At 49.5% G+C, this 18,473-nt stretch overlaps 1 protein-coding gene across 7 annotated transcripts; it reads left to right on the plus strand.

Moving 5' to 3' along the window:
• Nucleotides 1–33: 33 nt before the first annotated feature.
• On the plus strand, nt 34–18,147 carry ACAD8 (acyl-CoA dehydrogenase family member 8). 7 transcript variants are annotated; one of them, XR_016393973.1, is made up of 12 exons: nt 39–286; nt 4,616–4,716; nt 5,157–5,326; nt 5,941–6,050; nt 6,408–6,526; nt 6,772–6,984; nt 10,350–10,485; nt 10,568–10,665; nt 14,034–14,186; nt 14,754–14,856; nt 15,053–15,312; nt 17,321–18,147. XR_016393973.1 is itself a non-coding variant. In XM_089915842.1 (11 exons), exons 1-11 carry the CDS (start codon nt 178–180, stop codon nt 17,371–17,373), a joined length of 1,365 nt encoding a protein of 454 aa, XP_089771968.1. In that variant the 5' UTR covers nt 43–177; the 3' UTR covers nt 17,374–18,147. The 7 variants fall into 7 exon arrangements, 6 of the variants coding, with proteins under 6 accessions (XP_089771971.1, XP_089771968.1, XP_022412008.1 ...); XM_089915842.1 differs by lacking the exon at nt 15,053–15,312 and having other exon boundaries at nt 43–286; XM_022556300.3 differs by lacking the exon at nt 15,053–15,312 and having other exon boundaries at nt 50–286; nt 6,847–6,984.
• The last annotated feature ends 326 nt before the right edge of the window (nt 18,148–18,473 follow it).

Raw genomic sequence — 18,473 nt, forward strand, 5'->3', positions numbered from 1 at the left:
AGCCCCTGGGAGTTGTAGTCCCGGCTCCTCGCGCAGGCGCCCCGAGTCTGCACGCGGGGCCAGGGCGCGCACTACAGCTCCCAGCGTGCGTGCGGCGCGGCCCTTGTGGCCGGCCGGTCGGGGTCACCGGCGCTCAGACCTTGGCCCGAGCAGAAAGGAGTGGAGCAGGCGGCGGCTATGTTGTGGGTCCCGTGGTGGCGTGTCGGGGCGCGGCTGCGCGGCTTGCGCGGCGGGCTCCAGGCCCCCGCCGAAAGCGGTCGGCGGGGCGTGGTCTCCTGCATCGATCGTAAGGCTCGCCCGGGGATAGGGGTCCGTCCACCTGGCCGGCCCGGCCGCCCTCCTGGCCGGCCTGGCCGCCCTCATTCACCGCGTCGGCCTGTCCGGGCGCCCCGGGCCTAGTGATTTCCCCGGCTTAGACGTGGCGCGGCCCCGGGGGCGGGCGACCCTCGGCGGCTCAGCCCAGTGGCCGATGCTGGTCCGTCCTTGTACAGACCGCCCTTACCGTGCTTTGCGTTATGAACCTGGCGGTACGTTTCGCGAGACAGCCCCTGCGACCTTTCCTCTCACAATTCGGAGCTACGTCGTTACCCATCTGCTTTCGGATAACGACGGGCTCCGCCGCGGAAGCTCGTGACTTTGTTTTTTTAAATCACAACCATCGGTTCTAAAGGCAGTAAGGATGTGAAAAGCCCGGGGCTGGTTGTGATTGGTGAACAAAATCTCCGGTGATACAAGGTTTGCTCCCATATATAAATTATAGAACAACACCTGTAACTACAAAACACTTCAACTGTTGAAATTTATGCAGAAAAATAACCTGTTGCAAATGGGAAACTACCAGAGCTTACAGATCTGAATGTCTCCTGGCACCAGGCAAATAATTTCGATGCCAGTAACGGAGTGGGGGGGGGGACCTAGGCCGCCTAGGGGGTAACCAGACACTTTGTGACGTTGTCGGGCGCCTAACCACTTTTTTCTTTTGAAGTCTTTCTTTTTTAAAATTTTTAATAAATGACAGTTTTGAAAACAGCAGAGTAGCTTCTGAGGGCCTTAGCTTGACATCCAGAGCTGTAAAGGACGCCAAGGTATAGGACAGTTTTCTTCTCAATGTTCTAAAACACCTTCACAGGGTGCCACCCTATCCTAGCCCTCAGAATTCGGTAAGCAAGGTCACCTTTGTTGATTGGCAACAAATTGGTTAAATATAAGTATATCCGGTGGCTAGTGGTGTAACTTCAACCAGTGGAAGGTGCTTTTTGATGCTCTTTTAATTAGTAACATGAAAGAAAACTGTCCTTTAGGTGTATCATTCTACATATTAGAATATCAAATTAATGGAAGCGATCAACAAAGGTTTCTCATTGATTCATGGCATATTTTAATGTGAAAAGTAATTTTTAAGAGCGTTATGATTTTCATTATATCTGATATATCATTTTACAGATGAGGAAACTTGCTCAGTGTCTAGTGCAGCCCCCTGGTTTTACAGCAGGGCACCTGAGGCTGAGGGAGGAGTCTGGAGGCCTGACTTCCTGAAAATTGTATAATTAATAGTTGCAGACCCAGATCTTGAACGCCTGGTTCCTTGTCCAGTGCTCCCTCATTGTGATTTGCTGCAGCTTCCCAAGCGTTCCTTGAGCACCAGGATTCTCAGAACTGTTGAGTCTCTGGCTAGGTTTGGCCTTTGGATGCATTCAAAGATTCTTTTTTTAATAAATTTATTTATTTATTTATTTTTGGCTGCATTGGGTCTTCGTTGTTGCACGCGGGCTTTCTTTAGTTGCAGCGAGCAGGGCTACTCTTCGTTGTGGTGCGCAGGGTTCTCATTGCGGTGGCTTCCCATTGTGGAGCACGGGGCTCTAGGCACGCGGGCTTCAGTAGTTGTGGCACAGCGGTCTCAGTAGTTGTGGCTCATGGGCTCAGTAGTTGTGGCTCACGGGCTCTAGAGCCCAGGCTCAGTAGTTGTAGCGCACAGGCTTAGTTGCTCCGTGGCATGTGGGATCTTCCTGGACCAAGGCTTGAACCCGTGTCCCCTGCATTGGCAGGTGGGTTCTTAACCACTGCACCAGGGAAGTTCCTGGTTTTCGTCTTGTTTTGTTTTCCAGTGCATGTTTTCTGAGAACTTAGGTATTTTTACTCAGTAACTATGCTTTGTTGTGTATAATTTACTTTTTAGCTTGCCTTTTCCACTTTTTTTCTCCAAGCAGTGTTCTCCTTTTCTTAGCATTCCATTATCTAGAATTGATTATTATCTATCTTAAATAAATATGTAATTATGTTGTATTTATACAGGTGCACCTCAGAGATACTGCAGGTTTGGTTCCATACCACTGTAATGAAGCAGATACTGCAATAACGACTTTGTTGTTTTCCGGGTACTTGTAAAAGTTATGTTTACACTGCACTGTAGTCTATTAGGTGTGCAGTAGCATTGTGTCTAAGAAAACAATGTCCATACCTTAATTTAAAAATACTTCATTGCTAAAAAATCCTAACCATCATTTGACAACACAGGGTTGCTACAGACCTTCAGTTAGTAAAAAACACAGATTCTGCAGAGAGAAATGAAGGGCAATGAAACAAGGTGTGCCTGTACATCTGATTTGTGTACACGCATTCCCTCTTATTCACTTTGTGTGCAATTCAGATCTACTTCTTAGACCTTTTATACCCTGAACTACTTGTTTTACTCTGTCAAATGCTAATAATAATACCTGTAGACACGTATTGAGCTCTTGCTGGGACGGAAGTTTTGTAGCCCATGTACAGTCAGATGTTTGCTTTCTCACCACTTATGTCATCCTTTGGGTGAATGGACCATTTTCATCTTTGACACCTCAGCACTGCTCCATGGTAGACACTCAGTCAGTATTCTTTTGTGAATGGAAAATGACCCGACTCCCAGGCAAGGAACCATGAATTGTTTATCCCTAACCACATTTCCGAGAGCAACACCCAACGTAGTTTTCTGCTTTGGACTTCTCAAGGTAGCGTCATCTTTAATCCTCACAACTCTTCACTTCTGAGTTTCCCATTTTGGTGAGGGTCCTGCTACAGACAGACAGCTTTGTCCTGCTTCACACAGCATCCACTCCTGAGGCCCAGGTCTACCCAGAGACACATGCTGCCACCTGCCCTTGTTCTCAGTGGGAAGGGCCGCGCAGGACAGCCGGGCACTGAAGGAAGTCGTGGTCGGGTGTGCTCTTTAGCATCACCCCAGGACCAAAAGGCTGAAACCTTAGAAAGCAGTGCAGAGCCCAGCACTTCCTCTTCCCCTGATGTTTTCTCAGCCACCACTGTGCCTCCAGCTGCAGCAGACACTCCGTTATCTCTTCCTGGCACATGTGAGGCAGGCAGTCCTTTCAAAACGGCAGTCCTAAGAAAACAAAAGAAAGATAACGTGAGCAGCGTAAGTCTGTCCCCCTGTGCAGGTTGCTGACCCTTCTGCATGGTGGCTCCCAGGATTCATGGTCCTTTCATTTCTAGATTCTCTGCACGGTTCCCAAAAGGTTGTGGTTTTTCACAGGAGCTTTGCTTAGGTTCTTCCCTTTTAGCTTCTGGCCTGTCTCTAGCTGAAAGTCTTATCACCTTGCAAAACAGGAAAGATATTTCAGGCCCACATGACCAGCTAGATGGCCTGTCGCTCTGCTTTCCAATTGAGTCCTACCTCATTCTGCACAGTGTTTGAAAAAAACATAGAAAATAAATAGTGTTCGTGTCATTCGGGGAACTGGCTCTTTAAAGAAAAGTTGTAAAGTAACGACACTGTGAATTGAGTGGCCACTATTTCACGTAGGCTCATGCAGATATCTTTCTCCTAAAGAGTATCACCCTTGATGAAATACTGGAATAGTATAGTCTTTTACAAAATGTGTAAGGTTCTAGAGAAACTTGTCCTCATGAAGCTCCACTACCTGTCTCTTGATATTGCTCAGTCAGTTCATTTCCTTAGCTTTTAAGTAGCTTTGACCTGGAAGTGAAGGAGTTACCCAAAGTCACAGCATTAACAGTTAGGAAAGAAAATATTCTAAAAATTGTGAATCCATTAGGTGAAGACGGATTTAGGAAGGCCTTAGCCATGTTTTCAACACTGGAAGACTCGTTATCATTGTTATCAGTGACTGTCAAATGCACAGCTTTGTTACAGGATCTTTTCCTTAATTTGGAAGGTAAGCCAAAAGCCCAAGTACACGTATCTTCCTTTCCTGACTGATGTTTTAAAATGAAACTGTTGTAGCTGGTAGACAAATACGCACCAATTCCAATACAGAAAATGCAGGACATCCTGAAGGAAAAATACGTTCATCATAATTTGAGGGTCAGTGTGTTTATTGTTCCTTTAATGTGGATTCGTGAGGAGGAAGAGATGAAGATGAGTATTGAAAGAATAAGTAACAAGGTAAATGAAGTCAGCCAGTCTGTTTGGGAGTAAAGAAGGAAGGAGGCAGGTGATGCTACCTCAAGACGCTGATTAGCGGTGGGTGCTGGAGGTGGTGTGCCGTGTGGGAATGCTCTCATAGGTCCACCGCCGGCCCGGGCTTCGTGGTGCTTCTTGCTTGCAGTACACTTCCCTGACCCCTGTCCTGGTTCTGAGTAAATGCCGCCTTGCCCACAGCTTCTACGGGACTAAACGAAGAGCAGAAAGAGTTCCAGAAAGTGGCGTTCAACTTTGCTGCCCGGGAGATGGCGCCAAACATGGCAGAGTGGGACCAGAAGGTGCGGGTTTTCCTGTGCTGGATGTCCCCACAGACGCCTCGTGCAGTGACCCTTATCTCCTCCTTATGATCCAGATTGTTTGGTATTTATTCTCCACTTAAAACTCTCACAGCGAATGGAATGCAAGTTCCAGGAGTGGTGTGATTCCTTTCCTGGAAAGCATCTTCCGCATCCTGTAGATATCATTTTTTTTAATTGCACAGAGATTTGGGCACTCTTAAACCAAGGCAATTCTATTGATGATAAAAAGAAACTTTGATGCCAGAAACCAGTCCTTATAGAATGCATTTTAACTGGTTTCACTATATAGATGACAAAAGGCATGTTAAGAGACTCCCTGCTCTCTCCCGAGGGCAAACGTCTTGATCCTTCCTTGTGCCCTCTAAAGAAAAGGCCATCTGTGAATAACTTACTGATGACCCTGCTCTCTTTGTACGCAGGAGCTGTTCCCAGTGGATGTGATGCGGAAGGCAGCCCAGCTGGGCTTTGGGGGGATTTACGTACGAACAGATGTAGGAGGGTCTGGACTGTCACGGCTCGACACCTCTGTCATCTTTGAAGCCTTGGCCACAGGCTGCACCAGCACCACAGCCTACATAAGCATCCACAAGTGAGTGGCCAAGATCAGGAAGCACAGTGACGTGCTCGTGCGGGCTGGCTGGGAAAGTTTATATAAACAGGGAAAAGGTTGCTCTTTTCAGGTTGGCTGTCCTTGAAGGACTAGACAGTTAAAAGTTCGCACTTAGGTCTGCTGCTCCCTGTTGGACTTGAATCTGTCATCTTGTATGTTGCTTAGAGAATGCTGGCCTTCTCCCAAATTCCAGATTGACCTGGTACCAAACAGACTTCTCCAGTAGAGTGGTTGGGGCCTGTTCCCTTTTCCTCAGCCCAAAGATGAAGCCTCCACTAATTTGGGAAAGGACATGTGACTCCTTGATTTTTAGGGAGCTCAGTTAACCTAACTAGAAATAGCAGGAACAGCATCCAGGTGGGAAATACCTTGGCCCTGGGTACGTCTGGGTAGTATGTGTCCCAGGAATATGTTAATGCAGGCCTTTGCTTTAAAGATGAATCTTCTCAATTGTGACTTTTCCCTTCCCGCTCTGTTCTGCTTCACTCTACTTTGCTGCCTTTGTTCTCCTGCCCCGTTCCCCTCCCCCCTCAAATTTCCTTTTCTTTTCCGTCTCTATCTCTGTCAATGTCTCTTCTTGGTGTACCTGTCAGCATGTGTGCCTGGATGATTGATACCTTTGGAAGTGAGGAACAGAGGCACAGGTTTTGCCCTCCACTCTGTACCATGGAGAAGTTTGCTTCCTACTGCCTCACTGAACCAGGTGGGTTTGCCGTGCAGCAGGAGGTGTGGCTCATGGGAAATCACGGGGCGTGCCTTCTCAGCCCCGCACGTGTAGCCGTTGTTGACCAGGAGTGCCTGATGGCCGTGACCTGATGTCACAGGCTAAGAGCTCTCTAGGGCAGAGTCTTTCCAGGCTGCAGACCAGAACCTCCTTGTAGGAGGCTCCTTGCAAGCTAGCGTGATGGGAGATGGAAAAGGGTCTGATTGCCGTATGCAGTTTTCACAAGTATAGAGAGCTTCTCAGCCATATGGATTTTAAAGTATCAAACTCTGAGGTGTTTTTTGTAAGGGAAGATTTCTCAGGTAGAGCCTTGCCGGGGCTTCCTTACCTTCCCAGGCTCTCTCCCACCTCTACGCTTCCCTCCTGTCCCTGCCGTAGGCAGTGGGAGTGATGCCGCCTCCCTCTTGACCTCCGCCAAGCGACGAGGAGATCATTACGTGCTCAGTGGCTCCAAGGTACAAGCATGCCGTCCTCGGTCCTCCCCGGGCAGATCGGAGGCTGTCCCCCTCCTGCCTCCACAGCCTGGACCCCAGGTCCGCGAGGGAACGTTCCCGGGGGTGGTACGTGTGGGAGGGAACCTCAGGCCGACTTCCCGTGTTCACTGTCACTGTTTCTCTTCTGGTTTCAGTCCACTTAGTTCCGTTCACTAGTGTCTGTCCTTTTTACAGCCTCAGTGCCGGCTCTTTGTAACCCTCCTTAGTTTCTCTGTGCCACCATATCTCTCACTGTCCCATCGTCGGGGGACCGCAGTGTTTTCCCCTCTCCAAACCCGCAGGCCTTCATCAGTGGTGGAGGCGAAGCAGACATCTATGTGGTCATGTGCCGAACAGGAGGACCAGGCCCCAAAGGCATCTCATGCATAGTTGTTGAGAAGGGGACCCCTGGCCTCAGCTTCGGCAAGAAGGAGAGAAAGGTGAGTGCGGTTGGACGGGGAGAGTCAGGTTGTGAGCCTCTTGCTTCTGCCAGACCAGCCTCTGCTCTGTTTCGGGAAATGGGTTCCACACTGGCTCACTGGCCTTGGAGGCTGTTGCTTCAATCAGGGTTTCGACAGTGTATCAGGTGGGATAGGGCATTGTCAGAGTGCGCTGGACCGCTGGTGAAGTGGCAACATTTGCCAGGAAGTTCATCAATGGGAGGGATTTCTCTGTCATCTCTCCTGCAGCCACTGTTGGCCTGTATCTCTTATCTACCTTCTTATCTTGATGCCCTCTTGTTCCCCCAGGAGGAAATGCTTACAGAAGACTAGAGGTCTCAGGAATGAAAAGCATATGGGCCACTTTTCTTCTTCAAATAAAAATACAGTAAAACTCACTGGAAGTGATTGTGAGTCTTTCAGTAATGTAAGAGGAAGAGTGTTTCCATAGGCTTCGAGAAGACGTTTTTAGGATTAAGAAGTAGCCAGGCCATGAACAGTAGACCTGTGGTTATGTAACTGTCACTGGTGATGAGGGTGGGATCTAGTCAGGTGGGCCAGGCCAGGTGACTGGCCTCCACCTCCAGCAGGTACTGTTAGAGTTGGAGCTTTTGGAGAGAAGTCAGTAATGAAATGGCCCCTAATCTACCTCTCCTCTCCTGGCTCCCCGGTTCCCCATTCGTCCCTTCATGACCTTCCTGATCCTTTGTAGCTGCTAGGAGTTCAGAGGTTCAGTGCCCTTCTCTTGTACAGGAAAGCAGGACCTGCTAGACACAGACTCTGCAAAGGCTTACACTCGCTCCTGGGGGTACAAGAATCACCACAGCTTGTCTGGGATTATAAGACATCGTCTTACCTTTATAAGCTATGTAAGCTGTGTACACGTGGTATATGAGATAGGTAGCTCTAAGACTTCTTAATCCTAGGGATGTCTGTTTGGGATTATAAGACAGACTGACACGGAGCCTGACATAATTTTACAGGACCAAGTTATACTGATTCTGGTGTTTGTGCCTATAGAGATAGCGATGATTATTTCAGCACATCGGTGTTTCTGGTATCGGTTGATAGCATACCAAAGCTGACAAGGTTAGGGCCTGGAGAAAAACTGTAAGTAAATTCCATAAACAAAAAGCGTCTCTTTACCTTTCCTTTCTGTCTCCTCTCGCTTTTAAGCATATATATCGTATCTCTTTTTGCTTGTTTTCTTCTTAATTATTCGTCTTGCTTTACGTGTCCTATAATGTGTGGGGAATTTGGAAGGGCGTCTCATTCATTGAGCAGCTAGCAGGGGTCCACTGTACCGAGTGGTGGGACAGAGCAGGGGCTGCACAGACGCGCCCCGCCCTGTAGAATTGGCCTGTTAGCAGCAGGGTGGAGGGCGGTCGCAGGAACCAACACGGTGCCTTCCATCAGCGCTCAGGGCAAGGGAGGAAGGCAGGCTGGAGGCTGCGACGTGGACGGAGGAGAGCTTCTCAGGGTGGGGACAGACGACTCTCTGAAGATGAGGTGTCCTTTGAGATGAGGTCTGCAGCGTCACGGGAGCCGGCCGTGAGGAGGGTTCTGGGCAGAGACGGCAGTGGGACAGAGGGCCCGAGGTGGGGGCAGGATGAGCCTGTTTGAAGAAGCCAGAGCCTCTCCGTGTGGCCGGGGGGTCGTGAGCAAAGGGAACGGTGTGGGATGAAGTTGGAGAGGCAGGCAGGGCTGCGCAGGCCGGGTGCAGGGTCACCCACTGATCGCCATGGCTGATTTGGCTGCCGTGATGGCCTGAGCAGCGGGTCTTTCTCTCCAGCCGCATGGCCGTCTTTCCTGCAGGCACATGCTTTGACTTGGCGTACTGAGCACATTTTGTAGCTGAGAGCTTTAAACAACCAGTTCTGCATTGGCTTTATGGGAAAGTGGTGTGAGGAACTGTTTTATCTTGGATTTAATTGTTAAAAGGTTTCGTACAGAAGAATGCGTTTTCCCGTAGGAGGGGTGGCGGTGGGAAGGCAGTCTGTGGAAGGAAAGACAGATGGACGGGACAGGGCTCCCCTGGTCCTGGGCGGCCGGGGCTGCCGGAGGGCCGGGGAGGAGGGTCTTCTTTCTGGCTGCAGCTTCCCAGGGGCTCTGGGGGTTGAGGAGCGGCGTTCTCTGCCCAGGGGAGAAGGGAGCTGCTTTCACAGGAAGGGGCTAGGAGGTAGCAGCTGTTTGTATGTGGTTCTCTTATGATTGGCTGTCGTTAAGATCTGCCGTTCCAGGTGTGTATGTTCTGGATGGGAGGTAAGTTCCAGGGAGACCACACAGGCCAGTGTGGGAAGGTTTCAGACTTGGGGGCCTGAAAGACAGCGAGGTCAGTGCTGGCTCAGGCGACCGGAAGGGCCTCAGGAGGTTCCAGCGAAGCTCGACTTTGACGGAGGTTGGAGATGGGAGTGCTTCCGGGGAGGGAGAGGAGAAGCAGAAGTATGGTCAACAGGCCAGCCGCACAGGTCGCAGAACAGTTTGAGTGGAATCGGGGGTACAGGGTGACGGACAGAAGAGAAGGACTGAGCCGTTCTCTTGGAAGAAAAACCTTAAATAAAAGGCTGTGGGTGGAGCGCCTCTTCCCACGGCAGGGAGCCCTGAACGAGGGCAGTGGGGCTCTCAGCTGTCGGGGAGCCGGGGGCTTTGTCTGGTCTTGTGCTCTTCAGGATCTGCCTCACTGAGCCTCAGCTCCCTGGGAAAAGCAGACACCAAGAAGCCCCTCATGTGCAGTGTTTGCCAGTTTCTGTGGTGGAAATACTCTCCCCGGACCGATTTCTGGCTTCCGGGGTGATGTCACCGGGATGATGTCACCAGGGTGACGTCACCGGCAGCCAAGCTGAGAGAAGGTGTGTGTGATTGGCTCCCACGCGCCAGTGCCTGCATCTCGCCAGGTCTGTGCAGCCGATGGCCAGCGTGGTAGACGTTACGGCACCACGTGCAAAAACGCTGAGCTCTTCAAAGGACGAGGGTGGCTCTTGGTCATTATGATCCTTGCGCTGTCCTTATAAGAGGACACATACTCCGAGTAATCCTTATACCGTCAACGTTTTTTATAGAAGAATATACTCATGGAGGTGCCACAAAGGAGGAGGGTTCTGCCCGATCCTGAAGGAAGCGGTGGGAAATGTTTGGGGACAGGTTGGTCTGGTGGAGTGGGCACTAGGAAGTAGATGCTCTTAATGTGTTGAAAATGTTGAGCTGAAAGAGAAAAACCTGAGTCGACAGATATTTGTGTGACCTTTCTATTTTTCCTCATTGAAGTTCCCGAGGGACTAAGTCCAGGGATAGGAGAGCCTGGTGGACAGGATGCTGCCCTGAGCGGTCAACTTCTGGGCAGCCACACAGCCCCTGATTTTTGCCAGGTGGGGTGGAACTCACAGCCGACCCGAGCGGTGATCTTTGAAGACTGTGCTGTCCCTGTGGCCAACAGGATCGGGGACGAGGGCCAGGGCTTCCTCATTGCCATGAGAGGACTGAACGGGGGGAGGATCAATGTCGGTGAGGACCCCAGGGGGCAGGAGCGGCGGGCGGGCAGCACGGTCCCCTGGCTCACTTGACGTGTTGGTACCGTCCTTCCTAGCGTCCTGCTCTCTGGGCGCTGCTTATGCTTCGGTCATCCTCACCCGAGACCACCTCAAGGTCCGGAAGCAGTTTGGAGAGCCCCTGGCCAGTAACCAGGTAACTTCCCCGGTGTCCTAGCTTTTGCTCTTGTCTCTAGAACATTCTCTACAACTGTGGGGCCCTGATGTCTCTTGTGGGTTCTGCCCCCATTTCAGCCAGAACTTGTGCTCTATTTCTGTCAATAATTGTTTAATAATTTTTGCTTATAGTCGTGAAAAGATTCGTGATACATTGACTGGCAAGAAAAAGCACGACATTTTAGAGGAGTATGCTTCTGCTTTGTTTACAGAATACATGAATATGTATAAATTTTTTTAATTAATTTACTTGTCTGTCTTTGGCTGCTTTTGTTCTTCACTGCTGTGCACAGCTTTCTCTAGTTGCGGCGAGCGGGGGCTTCTCATCGCGGGCGCTTCTCTTGTTGTGGAGCACGGGCTCTAGGTGAGCAGGCTTCGGTAGTTGTGGCTCGAAGGCTCTAGAGCACAGGCTCAGTAGTTGTGGTGCATGGGGTTAGTTGCTCCGCAGCATGCGGGATCTTCCCAGACCAGGGCTCGAACCCGTGTCCCCTGCGTTGGTAGGCGGATTCTTAACCACTGCGCCACCAGGGAAGCCCTAAATTTCTTTTAAAAGATTTTTTTTTTTGATGTGGACCATTTTTTTTCTTAAGTCTTTATTGAATTGTTACAATATTGCTCTGTTTTATGTTTTGATTTTTTGGCAGCGAGGCAGGTGGGATGTTAGCTCCCTGACTGGGGATTGAACCCACACCCCGTGAATTGAAAGGTGAAGTCTTAACCACTGGACCACCAGGGAAGTCCCTGTATAAATATTAATGAAACATTTTCAGGGATACATCTGAAAAATGCAAGAAGTAATTATTTCAGGGGGATGGGATTAGATGATTTATCTCTTTTTTCTTTTGCTTGTGTTCCAGTTTTTCTTTCTTTTTTCTTTATTGAGGTAATGCTGGTTTATAACATTATATGTTTCATGTATACTTTTTTTTTTTTTTTTTGCCTGCACCGTGTGGCATGCGGCATGTGGGGTCTTAGTTCCCTGACCAGGAATCAAACCCGTGTCCCCTGCATTGGGAGCGTGGAGTCTTATCCGCTGGACCACCAGGGAAGTCCCTCATGTATACATTATAATTGGATTTCTGTATACACTACAGTGAGCTCACCACTGAAAGTCTGATTTCCATCAATCAGCATAACAGTTGATCTCCTTTACCCATTTCACCCTCCCCCCACCCCCTTCTTCTCTGGTAACCACCAGTCTGTTCTCTGTATCTATGTGGTGGTGTTTTGTTTTGTGCATTCATTTATTGTGTGTGTTTTAGACTCTTCGTATGAGTGAAATCATATGGTATTTGTCTTTCTCTGTCTGACTTATTTCACTTAACATAATATCCTCTAGGTCCATCCATGTTGTCACAAAAGGCAAGATTCCATTCTTTTTTATGGCTGAGTAATATTCCATTGTATACGTACACCCCGTCTTCTTTATCTATTGATAGGCACTTAGGTTGCTTCCATATCTTGGCTGTTGTAAATAGTGCTGCAGTGAACATAGAGGTGCATGTATGTTTTTGAATTAGTGTTTTCATATTCTTTGGAAAAAAACCGTAAGTGGAACGGCTGGATTGTAAGATAGTTCTGTTCCACCCTTAACCTAATGGGGTTCCTTTGTAGGTTATTGCCCTTTTTTTCTGACTGCCTTTAAAATTCTTTCTTTGTCATTGACTGTGGACAGTTTTAATATTATGTGTCTTGGAGAAGATCTTTTTGCGTTGAGATAATTAGGTGTTCTCTTAGTTTCATGGACTTGTGTATCCAGTTCCTTCCCCAGGTTTGGGACACTCTCAGCTTTTACTTCTTTTTTTTTATTTTATTTTTGGCCGCGTTGGGTCTTTGTTGCTGCCCACGGGCTTTTCTCTAGTTGCAGTGAGTGGGGGCTACTCTTCCTTGTGGTGTGCGGGCTTCTCATTGCGGTGGCTTCTCTTGTTGCGGAGCACGGGCTCTAGGTGCGCAGGCTTCAGTACTTGTGGCTCACAGGCTCTAGAGCGCAGGCTCAGTAGTTGTGGTGCATGGGCTTAGTTGCTCTGCAGCATGTGGGATCTTCCCAGACCAGGGCTCGAACCCGTGTCCCCTGCATTCGCAAGCGGATTCTTAACCGCTATACCACCAGGGAAGCCCTCAGCTCTTAACTTCTGTAAACAAGCTCTGTGCTCCTTTCCCCTGTCTTTTCCTTCTGGGATGCCCACTGTCCTTCTGTTGCTCTTCCTGATGGAGTGGGATAGCTCTCGTAGGATTCCGTGTTTTTAATCTTAGCTCTCTCTCCCCTCCTACCTGAATCATTTCTAGATTTCCGTCTTGGAGCTCACTAATTCCCTCTTCCTTGTGGTCGGCTCGATCCCCATAGCCCTCTAATGCATTTTCCATCTCATTTATTGAGTTCTTCAGCTCCAGAATTTTGGTTTGATTCTTTCTTAGAGTTTCAGTCTCTTGGTAGAGTAGTCCTTCTGTTCATTAGTTTTATTCCTGAGCTCACTGAACTGCCCATCTGACTTTTCTCGTAACTCGTCGAGTTTCCTGACGCAGCTATTTTGAATTCTCCATCAGTTAGGTCCCAGTATTCCATGACTTCAAGTCTGGTTTCTGGAGAATTGTCGTCTTTCTGTGGTCCCACGTGTTGCCGTGCTTCTGCATGGTGCTTGGTGAGTTGTTCCTCTGCTGGCCCATTTGAAGTAGCCAGTACCTTCTTGGGTAGAGCTTTTTTACTTGGTTCTAACTTTCCTTTGGTTTTCAGCAGGTGGCGCTGTAGTGTGGGCTTTGGTTTCTCTTTTCTCTGCCGCTGCTGCCAGAGGTGCTGCGCTGGGCGTGCTGGTGCTTGCTGTGCCCGGGGCTGTGCCTGTGGCTGATGTCGCCTCAAGGGGCACCGGACGGCGGGCACCTCTGCCACATTCGGAGTTGCCTGGGTCACGAGCACTGCCACCACAGCAGGCGGGGGGGCGGGGCCGGAGCTGGGGTCGCAGGCACCCTGCTGTGTCTAGCTTGTTGGGTTCGGGGCGCTGCTATGGCCTGTGCTGCTGCTGCCGGGGCAGGGGTCTCGGGCACCACGTCCACTGCTTCCTGGCCCTGCCCGTGCTGGGTCCCAGCCCACACCCCGTGAGGTGTGCAGGGGCTCGGGGCCCCAGGGCGTGCCGGGCAGAGCTGTGGGCGTTTTACTGGTTGTAGGTGGAAGGGACAGACAGAGGGAGCGTCTTCCTAAGGAGGCGAGATGCTGAAGTGCAGGGAGTGCAGTGGACTTAGAACTTAACGAGGCACATTCTTTGTGGAGCCTGGGGCCCCTTAGAAGCGGCCCGGTTAGAGGTGGCTCTCTGAGCCTGTCTGTGTGTCTGGTTCTCTTCTCTCCTCTCACTGCAGTACCTGCAGTTCAAACTGGCAGATATGGTGGCCAGGCTGGTGGCCTCACGGCTGATGATCCGCAACGCAGCCGTGGCTCTGCAGGAGGAACGTGAGGATGCGGTGGCCCTGTGCTCCATGGCCAAGCTCTTCGCTACAGACGAATGCTTTGCGGTGAGTGGTGCTGCTGTCTGCCTCTCTTGGGTGACCGGCCTGTGGCGGGCCGCCCAGCTGCTCCTGGAACGCTGCGTAAGGCGTCAGTTACTCAGGAGAGGCCCACGTGGGCGCTCGGCCGGCACTTCACCTGCTCCACGCCGCCGCACATCAGGTTTTGTCTCTGCCCTTTGACTGTGCGCTGGGTGAGATGCTGCCTTTGGAAGAAGGGTCAGACCACAGCACTGTTTAAATGTCAGGAACAGAGCCATTTCCACAGCGAGGCTGCATCTGCCGCTCGCCAGAACTCCAGCTGGTGTGGGGCGGGCAGCCTCTCCCTGCAGACAGCAGGCGAGAAGGGCAGAGGCCTCTGAGTCCCTCGTGGGTGGGGACTAGCTCGCTCAGGAGGCAGACTTCCCTCGTTGTCCCCGTGCACACAGAACCGGAGCCCCTCTGGCCTGGCTGGCACCTTCACCTCCCTCACGTTGGCTCAGGGCAGGCAGCCAGATCAGGGCTGGGGCGGAGAGAGGAGCCCCTGTTCCGGAGCCTTCTCAGAATCCGAGGTATCTAATCCCTGTGTCCCTGCAGATCTGCAACCAGGCCCTGCAGATGCACGGGGGCTACGGCTACCTGAAGGACTGCGCGGTCCAGCAGTACATGCGGGACTCCAGGGTCCATCAGATCCTCGAAGGTAAAAGTGGCCAAGGTGGTTCTCTCCCTTTCGGAGCCGTCACCCCTGCTGTCTGTCGCCGTGCTTCCTGTCTTCCTCCTCCCTCCTTGCTCCTGGCCCCCTCTGGAGGGGCCTGCTGTGCCGTCCTGACCTGGCCTGGGGGCCGGGAAGTCACCGAGTCACCCCCCCTCCTGCTCTTTGCCTTTGTCATTTATAGAGACAGCACAAACGAAGATAACATCCGAGAAAGCATTTTGAAAACTGCAGCAGCGGCTGTTCTTCACTGTTGTAAAATACTTGGTCCTCAGAGATCCCAGGACTTCTCCACAGTAACTTCCAGGGTAGATGTGAGCTAGTTTGATCTCCAGCCTCTACACACTGATCATGACCATCATTGTTGCTAATGGAGCTTTCAGTAAATTAATTGTCACACACGGGCATCTTCTTGCCGATCACAGGCCCACGGGCAGGAGATGGGTAAGCTGCTGGCGTCGGGCTCTGCAGGGCCTTCTCCACTCCACGCTGGTTTGGAAATCTTCAAATTACATGACTGTTGTTTAGCCAGTAGGCAGCTGAGGTGGTTACACTGTAGCAAAGGCAGCGGATGAGGCAAAGGCTTGTGGAAGTGACTTTGAGTAAAGGAACCTGAAGGAAGCACCAGCCTCCCTGTGGCTTCTGAAGCATCCTTCTCAGACCCGACCAGCGTCAGGACCACTGGGAGGATTTGTGAGCACAGAGCTTCTGACTCCATGGGTCTTGGGTGGGCCTGGGGATCTGCATCTCTAACGAGGGTTCAGGGAGGTTGCTCCTGCCTGTCTGGGAGCCACATTGAGAGCCACCACGGGGCGTCACGTCCAAGTCACAGGCTTTAGTATCTGCTTTCTGCTGCAAACCTTGTCCCTAAAGCGTGTTTATGAGCAGGGTTGCTAGTGTGCAGGCCAAACCCGTCACCTCATTCCTTCTGTGACTCCAGTCGTACGTGGCTGTTGCTTTCCAGCCTTGGTGAGTGCGGGAGACTTCCCTTCATTCTGACTCTTTCAACCCTGTTAGAATAACTGAGAAAAGCCCGATATGCTTATTTCAGGCCACACCATCATCCACTTGTAGGAAAATGTGCGCACTGGTCTTCGTCACTTGTTTCACCCCAGACTTTGTTATTGGAAAGATAGGAAATTTCAGCTTTGATTTTATTCGAGATGTGTGATTAGTCATTCCTCATGGTGGTCAATATTTCTTTTTGCATTAAAAAGAGTGGAAATAATAAAATAAAATAAAAAAAGAGTGGAAAAACGAAGCAAGCAACTGACCCCCCCTTCTTTCAGGGAAAATGTTTTTGTTTTTTTAAAATTCAGTTTTCTGATTACCAGTGATGTTGGTATATTTATTGTTGAAGACTTACAACATATAGGAAAAGTTAAAAAAGAAAAAAGATCATTCATGTTTTGACATCAGAACTAATACTTTGGGCTCCTTTTATGTTTAAGACCAAAAATATCTTCTTTTGGACCTTTTTCTGCGCTTGTATAGATACATTTTTTAAAGTTAATTTTATTGGAGTATAGTTGCTTTACAATGTTGTGTTAGTTTCTGCTGTACAGTAAAGTGAATCAGCTATATGTATGCATGCATCCTCTCTTTTTTGGATTTCCTTCCCATTTAGCTCACCACAGAGCAATGAGTAGAGTTCCCTGTGCTACACAGTAGGTTCTCATTAGTTATCTGTTTTATACATAGTGTGTATATGTCAATCCCAATCTCCCAATTCATCTCAGCCCCCATAGATACATTTTTTTAAAATAGAGTTATACTACGTATACTATTGGATGTTCTGCTGTTTTATTTTGTTTGCTTTTACTATCAGGAGAGGTTACTTTTTTTTTTTAACATCTTTATTGGAGTATAATTGCTTTACAATGGTGTGTTAGTTTCTGCTTTATAACAAAGTGAATCAGCTACACGTATACATGTATCCCCATATCGCCTCCCTCTTGTGTCTCCCTCCCACCCTCCCTATCCCACCCCTCTAGGTGGTCACAGAGCACTGAGCTGATCTCCCTGTGCTATGCGGCTGCTTCCCACTAGCTATTTTACGTTTGGTAGTGTATATATGTCCATATATAGAGGTTTTTTTAAAGGTAAATTTTTTCCTCACTCCCTGACATCTTTCAAGATAAAAAGCGACGTTGCCGGGCTTCCCTGGTGGCGCAGTGGTTGAGAGTCCACCTGCCGATGCAGGGGACGTGGGTTCGTGCCCCAGTCCGGGAAGATCCCACGTGCCGCGGAGCGGCTGGGCTGGTGAGCCATGGCCGCTGAGCCTGCGCGTCCGGAGCCTGTGCTCCGCAACGGGAGAGGCCACAACAGTGAGAGGCCCGTGTACCGCAAAAAAAAAAAAAAGCGACGTTGCCCTTTACATCCCTAGTCAGAGCTTTGCTGACTCTCAGGCCCGGCAGCTCCTAAGCCCCTCCGTCCTCTCTCGCTCTTGCAGGCAGCAACGAAGTGATGCGGATACTGATCTCAAGAAGCCTGCTGCAGGAGTAGCCCCTGGACTGAGGCTCCGATGGGAGGATCAGTGTCGAGTGGTTCCATGTGGACGGCGCTGTCACAGTGAGTCCAGGACGCGCTGGAGGGGCTGTGCTTGTCCAGGGCACCATCACAGCGTCAGCTGGAGGGTGGCACCTGGAGGGCGGCACCTGGAGGACGGCCGGAGCTGCCCTGGCTGGAACGTTATAAGAAGACGTGCCGCCTTGTTTTCCTGACACGGAGGGTGACCAGAACACTGACCACGAAACCACTGTCCTTTCCTGGATCCACAGTCTTGATTTGTCTGCATTTTGCTGGTTCACCAGATCCCTCTTCTGGGAATCTGGGTACTTCTGTTGAGGGTTTTTCCTGACTGTAAAGCAAAGGTGTGGGAAAGGAGAAATGGAGAGAAAGCGTCTTCCTGTCTTTTTCTGTTCTTTGTGCCTCGGCTGAAGATGCAGAAGGTTTCCGTGGGCTGCTCTTCCTTTGCAGCAACTCCTCCTCTGAATGTAAATCATGATGAAATGAGTGTTTGGAAATCCTTCTCCTAAGCTGAGATTTAGGGCGTATCTGCACTTCTGGACTATCTGAATGTCAAGGGCTGAGATTGTTTGGAACTGTGAAGACTTGTTGTTTTAGAAGCATGTGGTCTGGGAATGGTATTTGAAGTTCCTGTGACATTTCCTTATAAGTGCTTTGAGTATACTTTTTTTCTGAGTTTTTGCTTTCTTGCTCCTCTTTTTAAATGTTTTTAATCACTACATTAATAAATCTACCCCTCTCTGTACCATTTTCAGGTCTACTGGTTTTTATTTTCTTTCTAAATAAGCCTTCACGACTATTTTTTAAATTTTTATTACATTTAATTAAACATTTAACTAGACTTTGGGATAATAAACAAAAATCTCTCCTTGACCAAGTTGACTTTTTAAAAATAGGTTCCTTAAATTATTAATAGCCTTGTAAAGCAAGTAGTGTTTATGATTTATGAAAGTAGATTTAAAGTAATACCCAAGGATGTAGACTTTTTAGAGAACCCTGTTATAAACGATCATTGCATTATTTCATCTCATCTCTATAAAAGAAATATCCAAGGTATGTTTTTTAACTATAAGTCA

Source organism: Delphinapterus leucas, chromosome 7, assembly GCF_059928025.1.
Source record: "Delphinapterus leucas isolate spDelLeu-1000000601 "Yukka" chromosome 7, BTC_Dleu_Yukka2, whole genome shotgun sequence".
NCBI classification, from domain to species: Eukaryota; Metazoa; Chordata; class Mammalia; order Artiodactyla; family Monodontidae; genus Delphinapterus; species Delphinapterus leucas.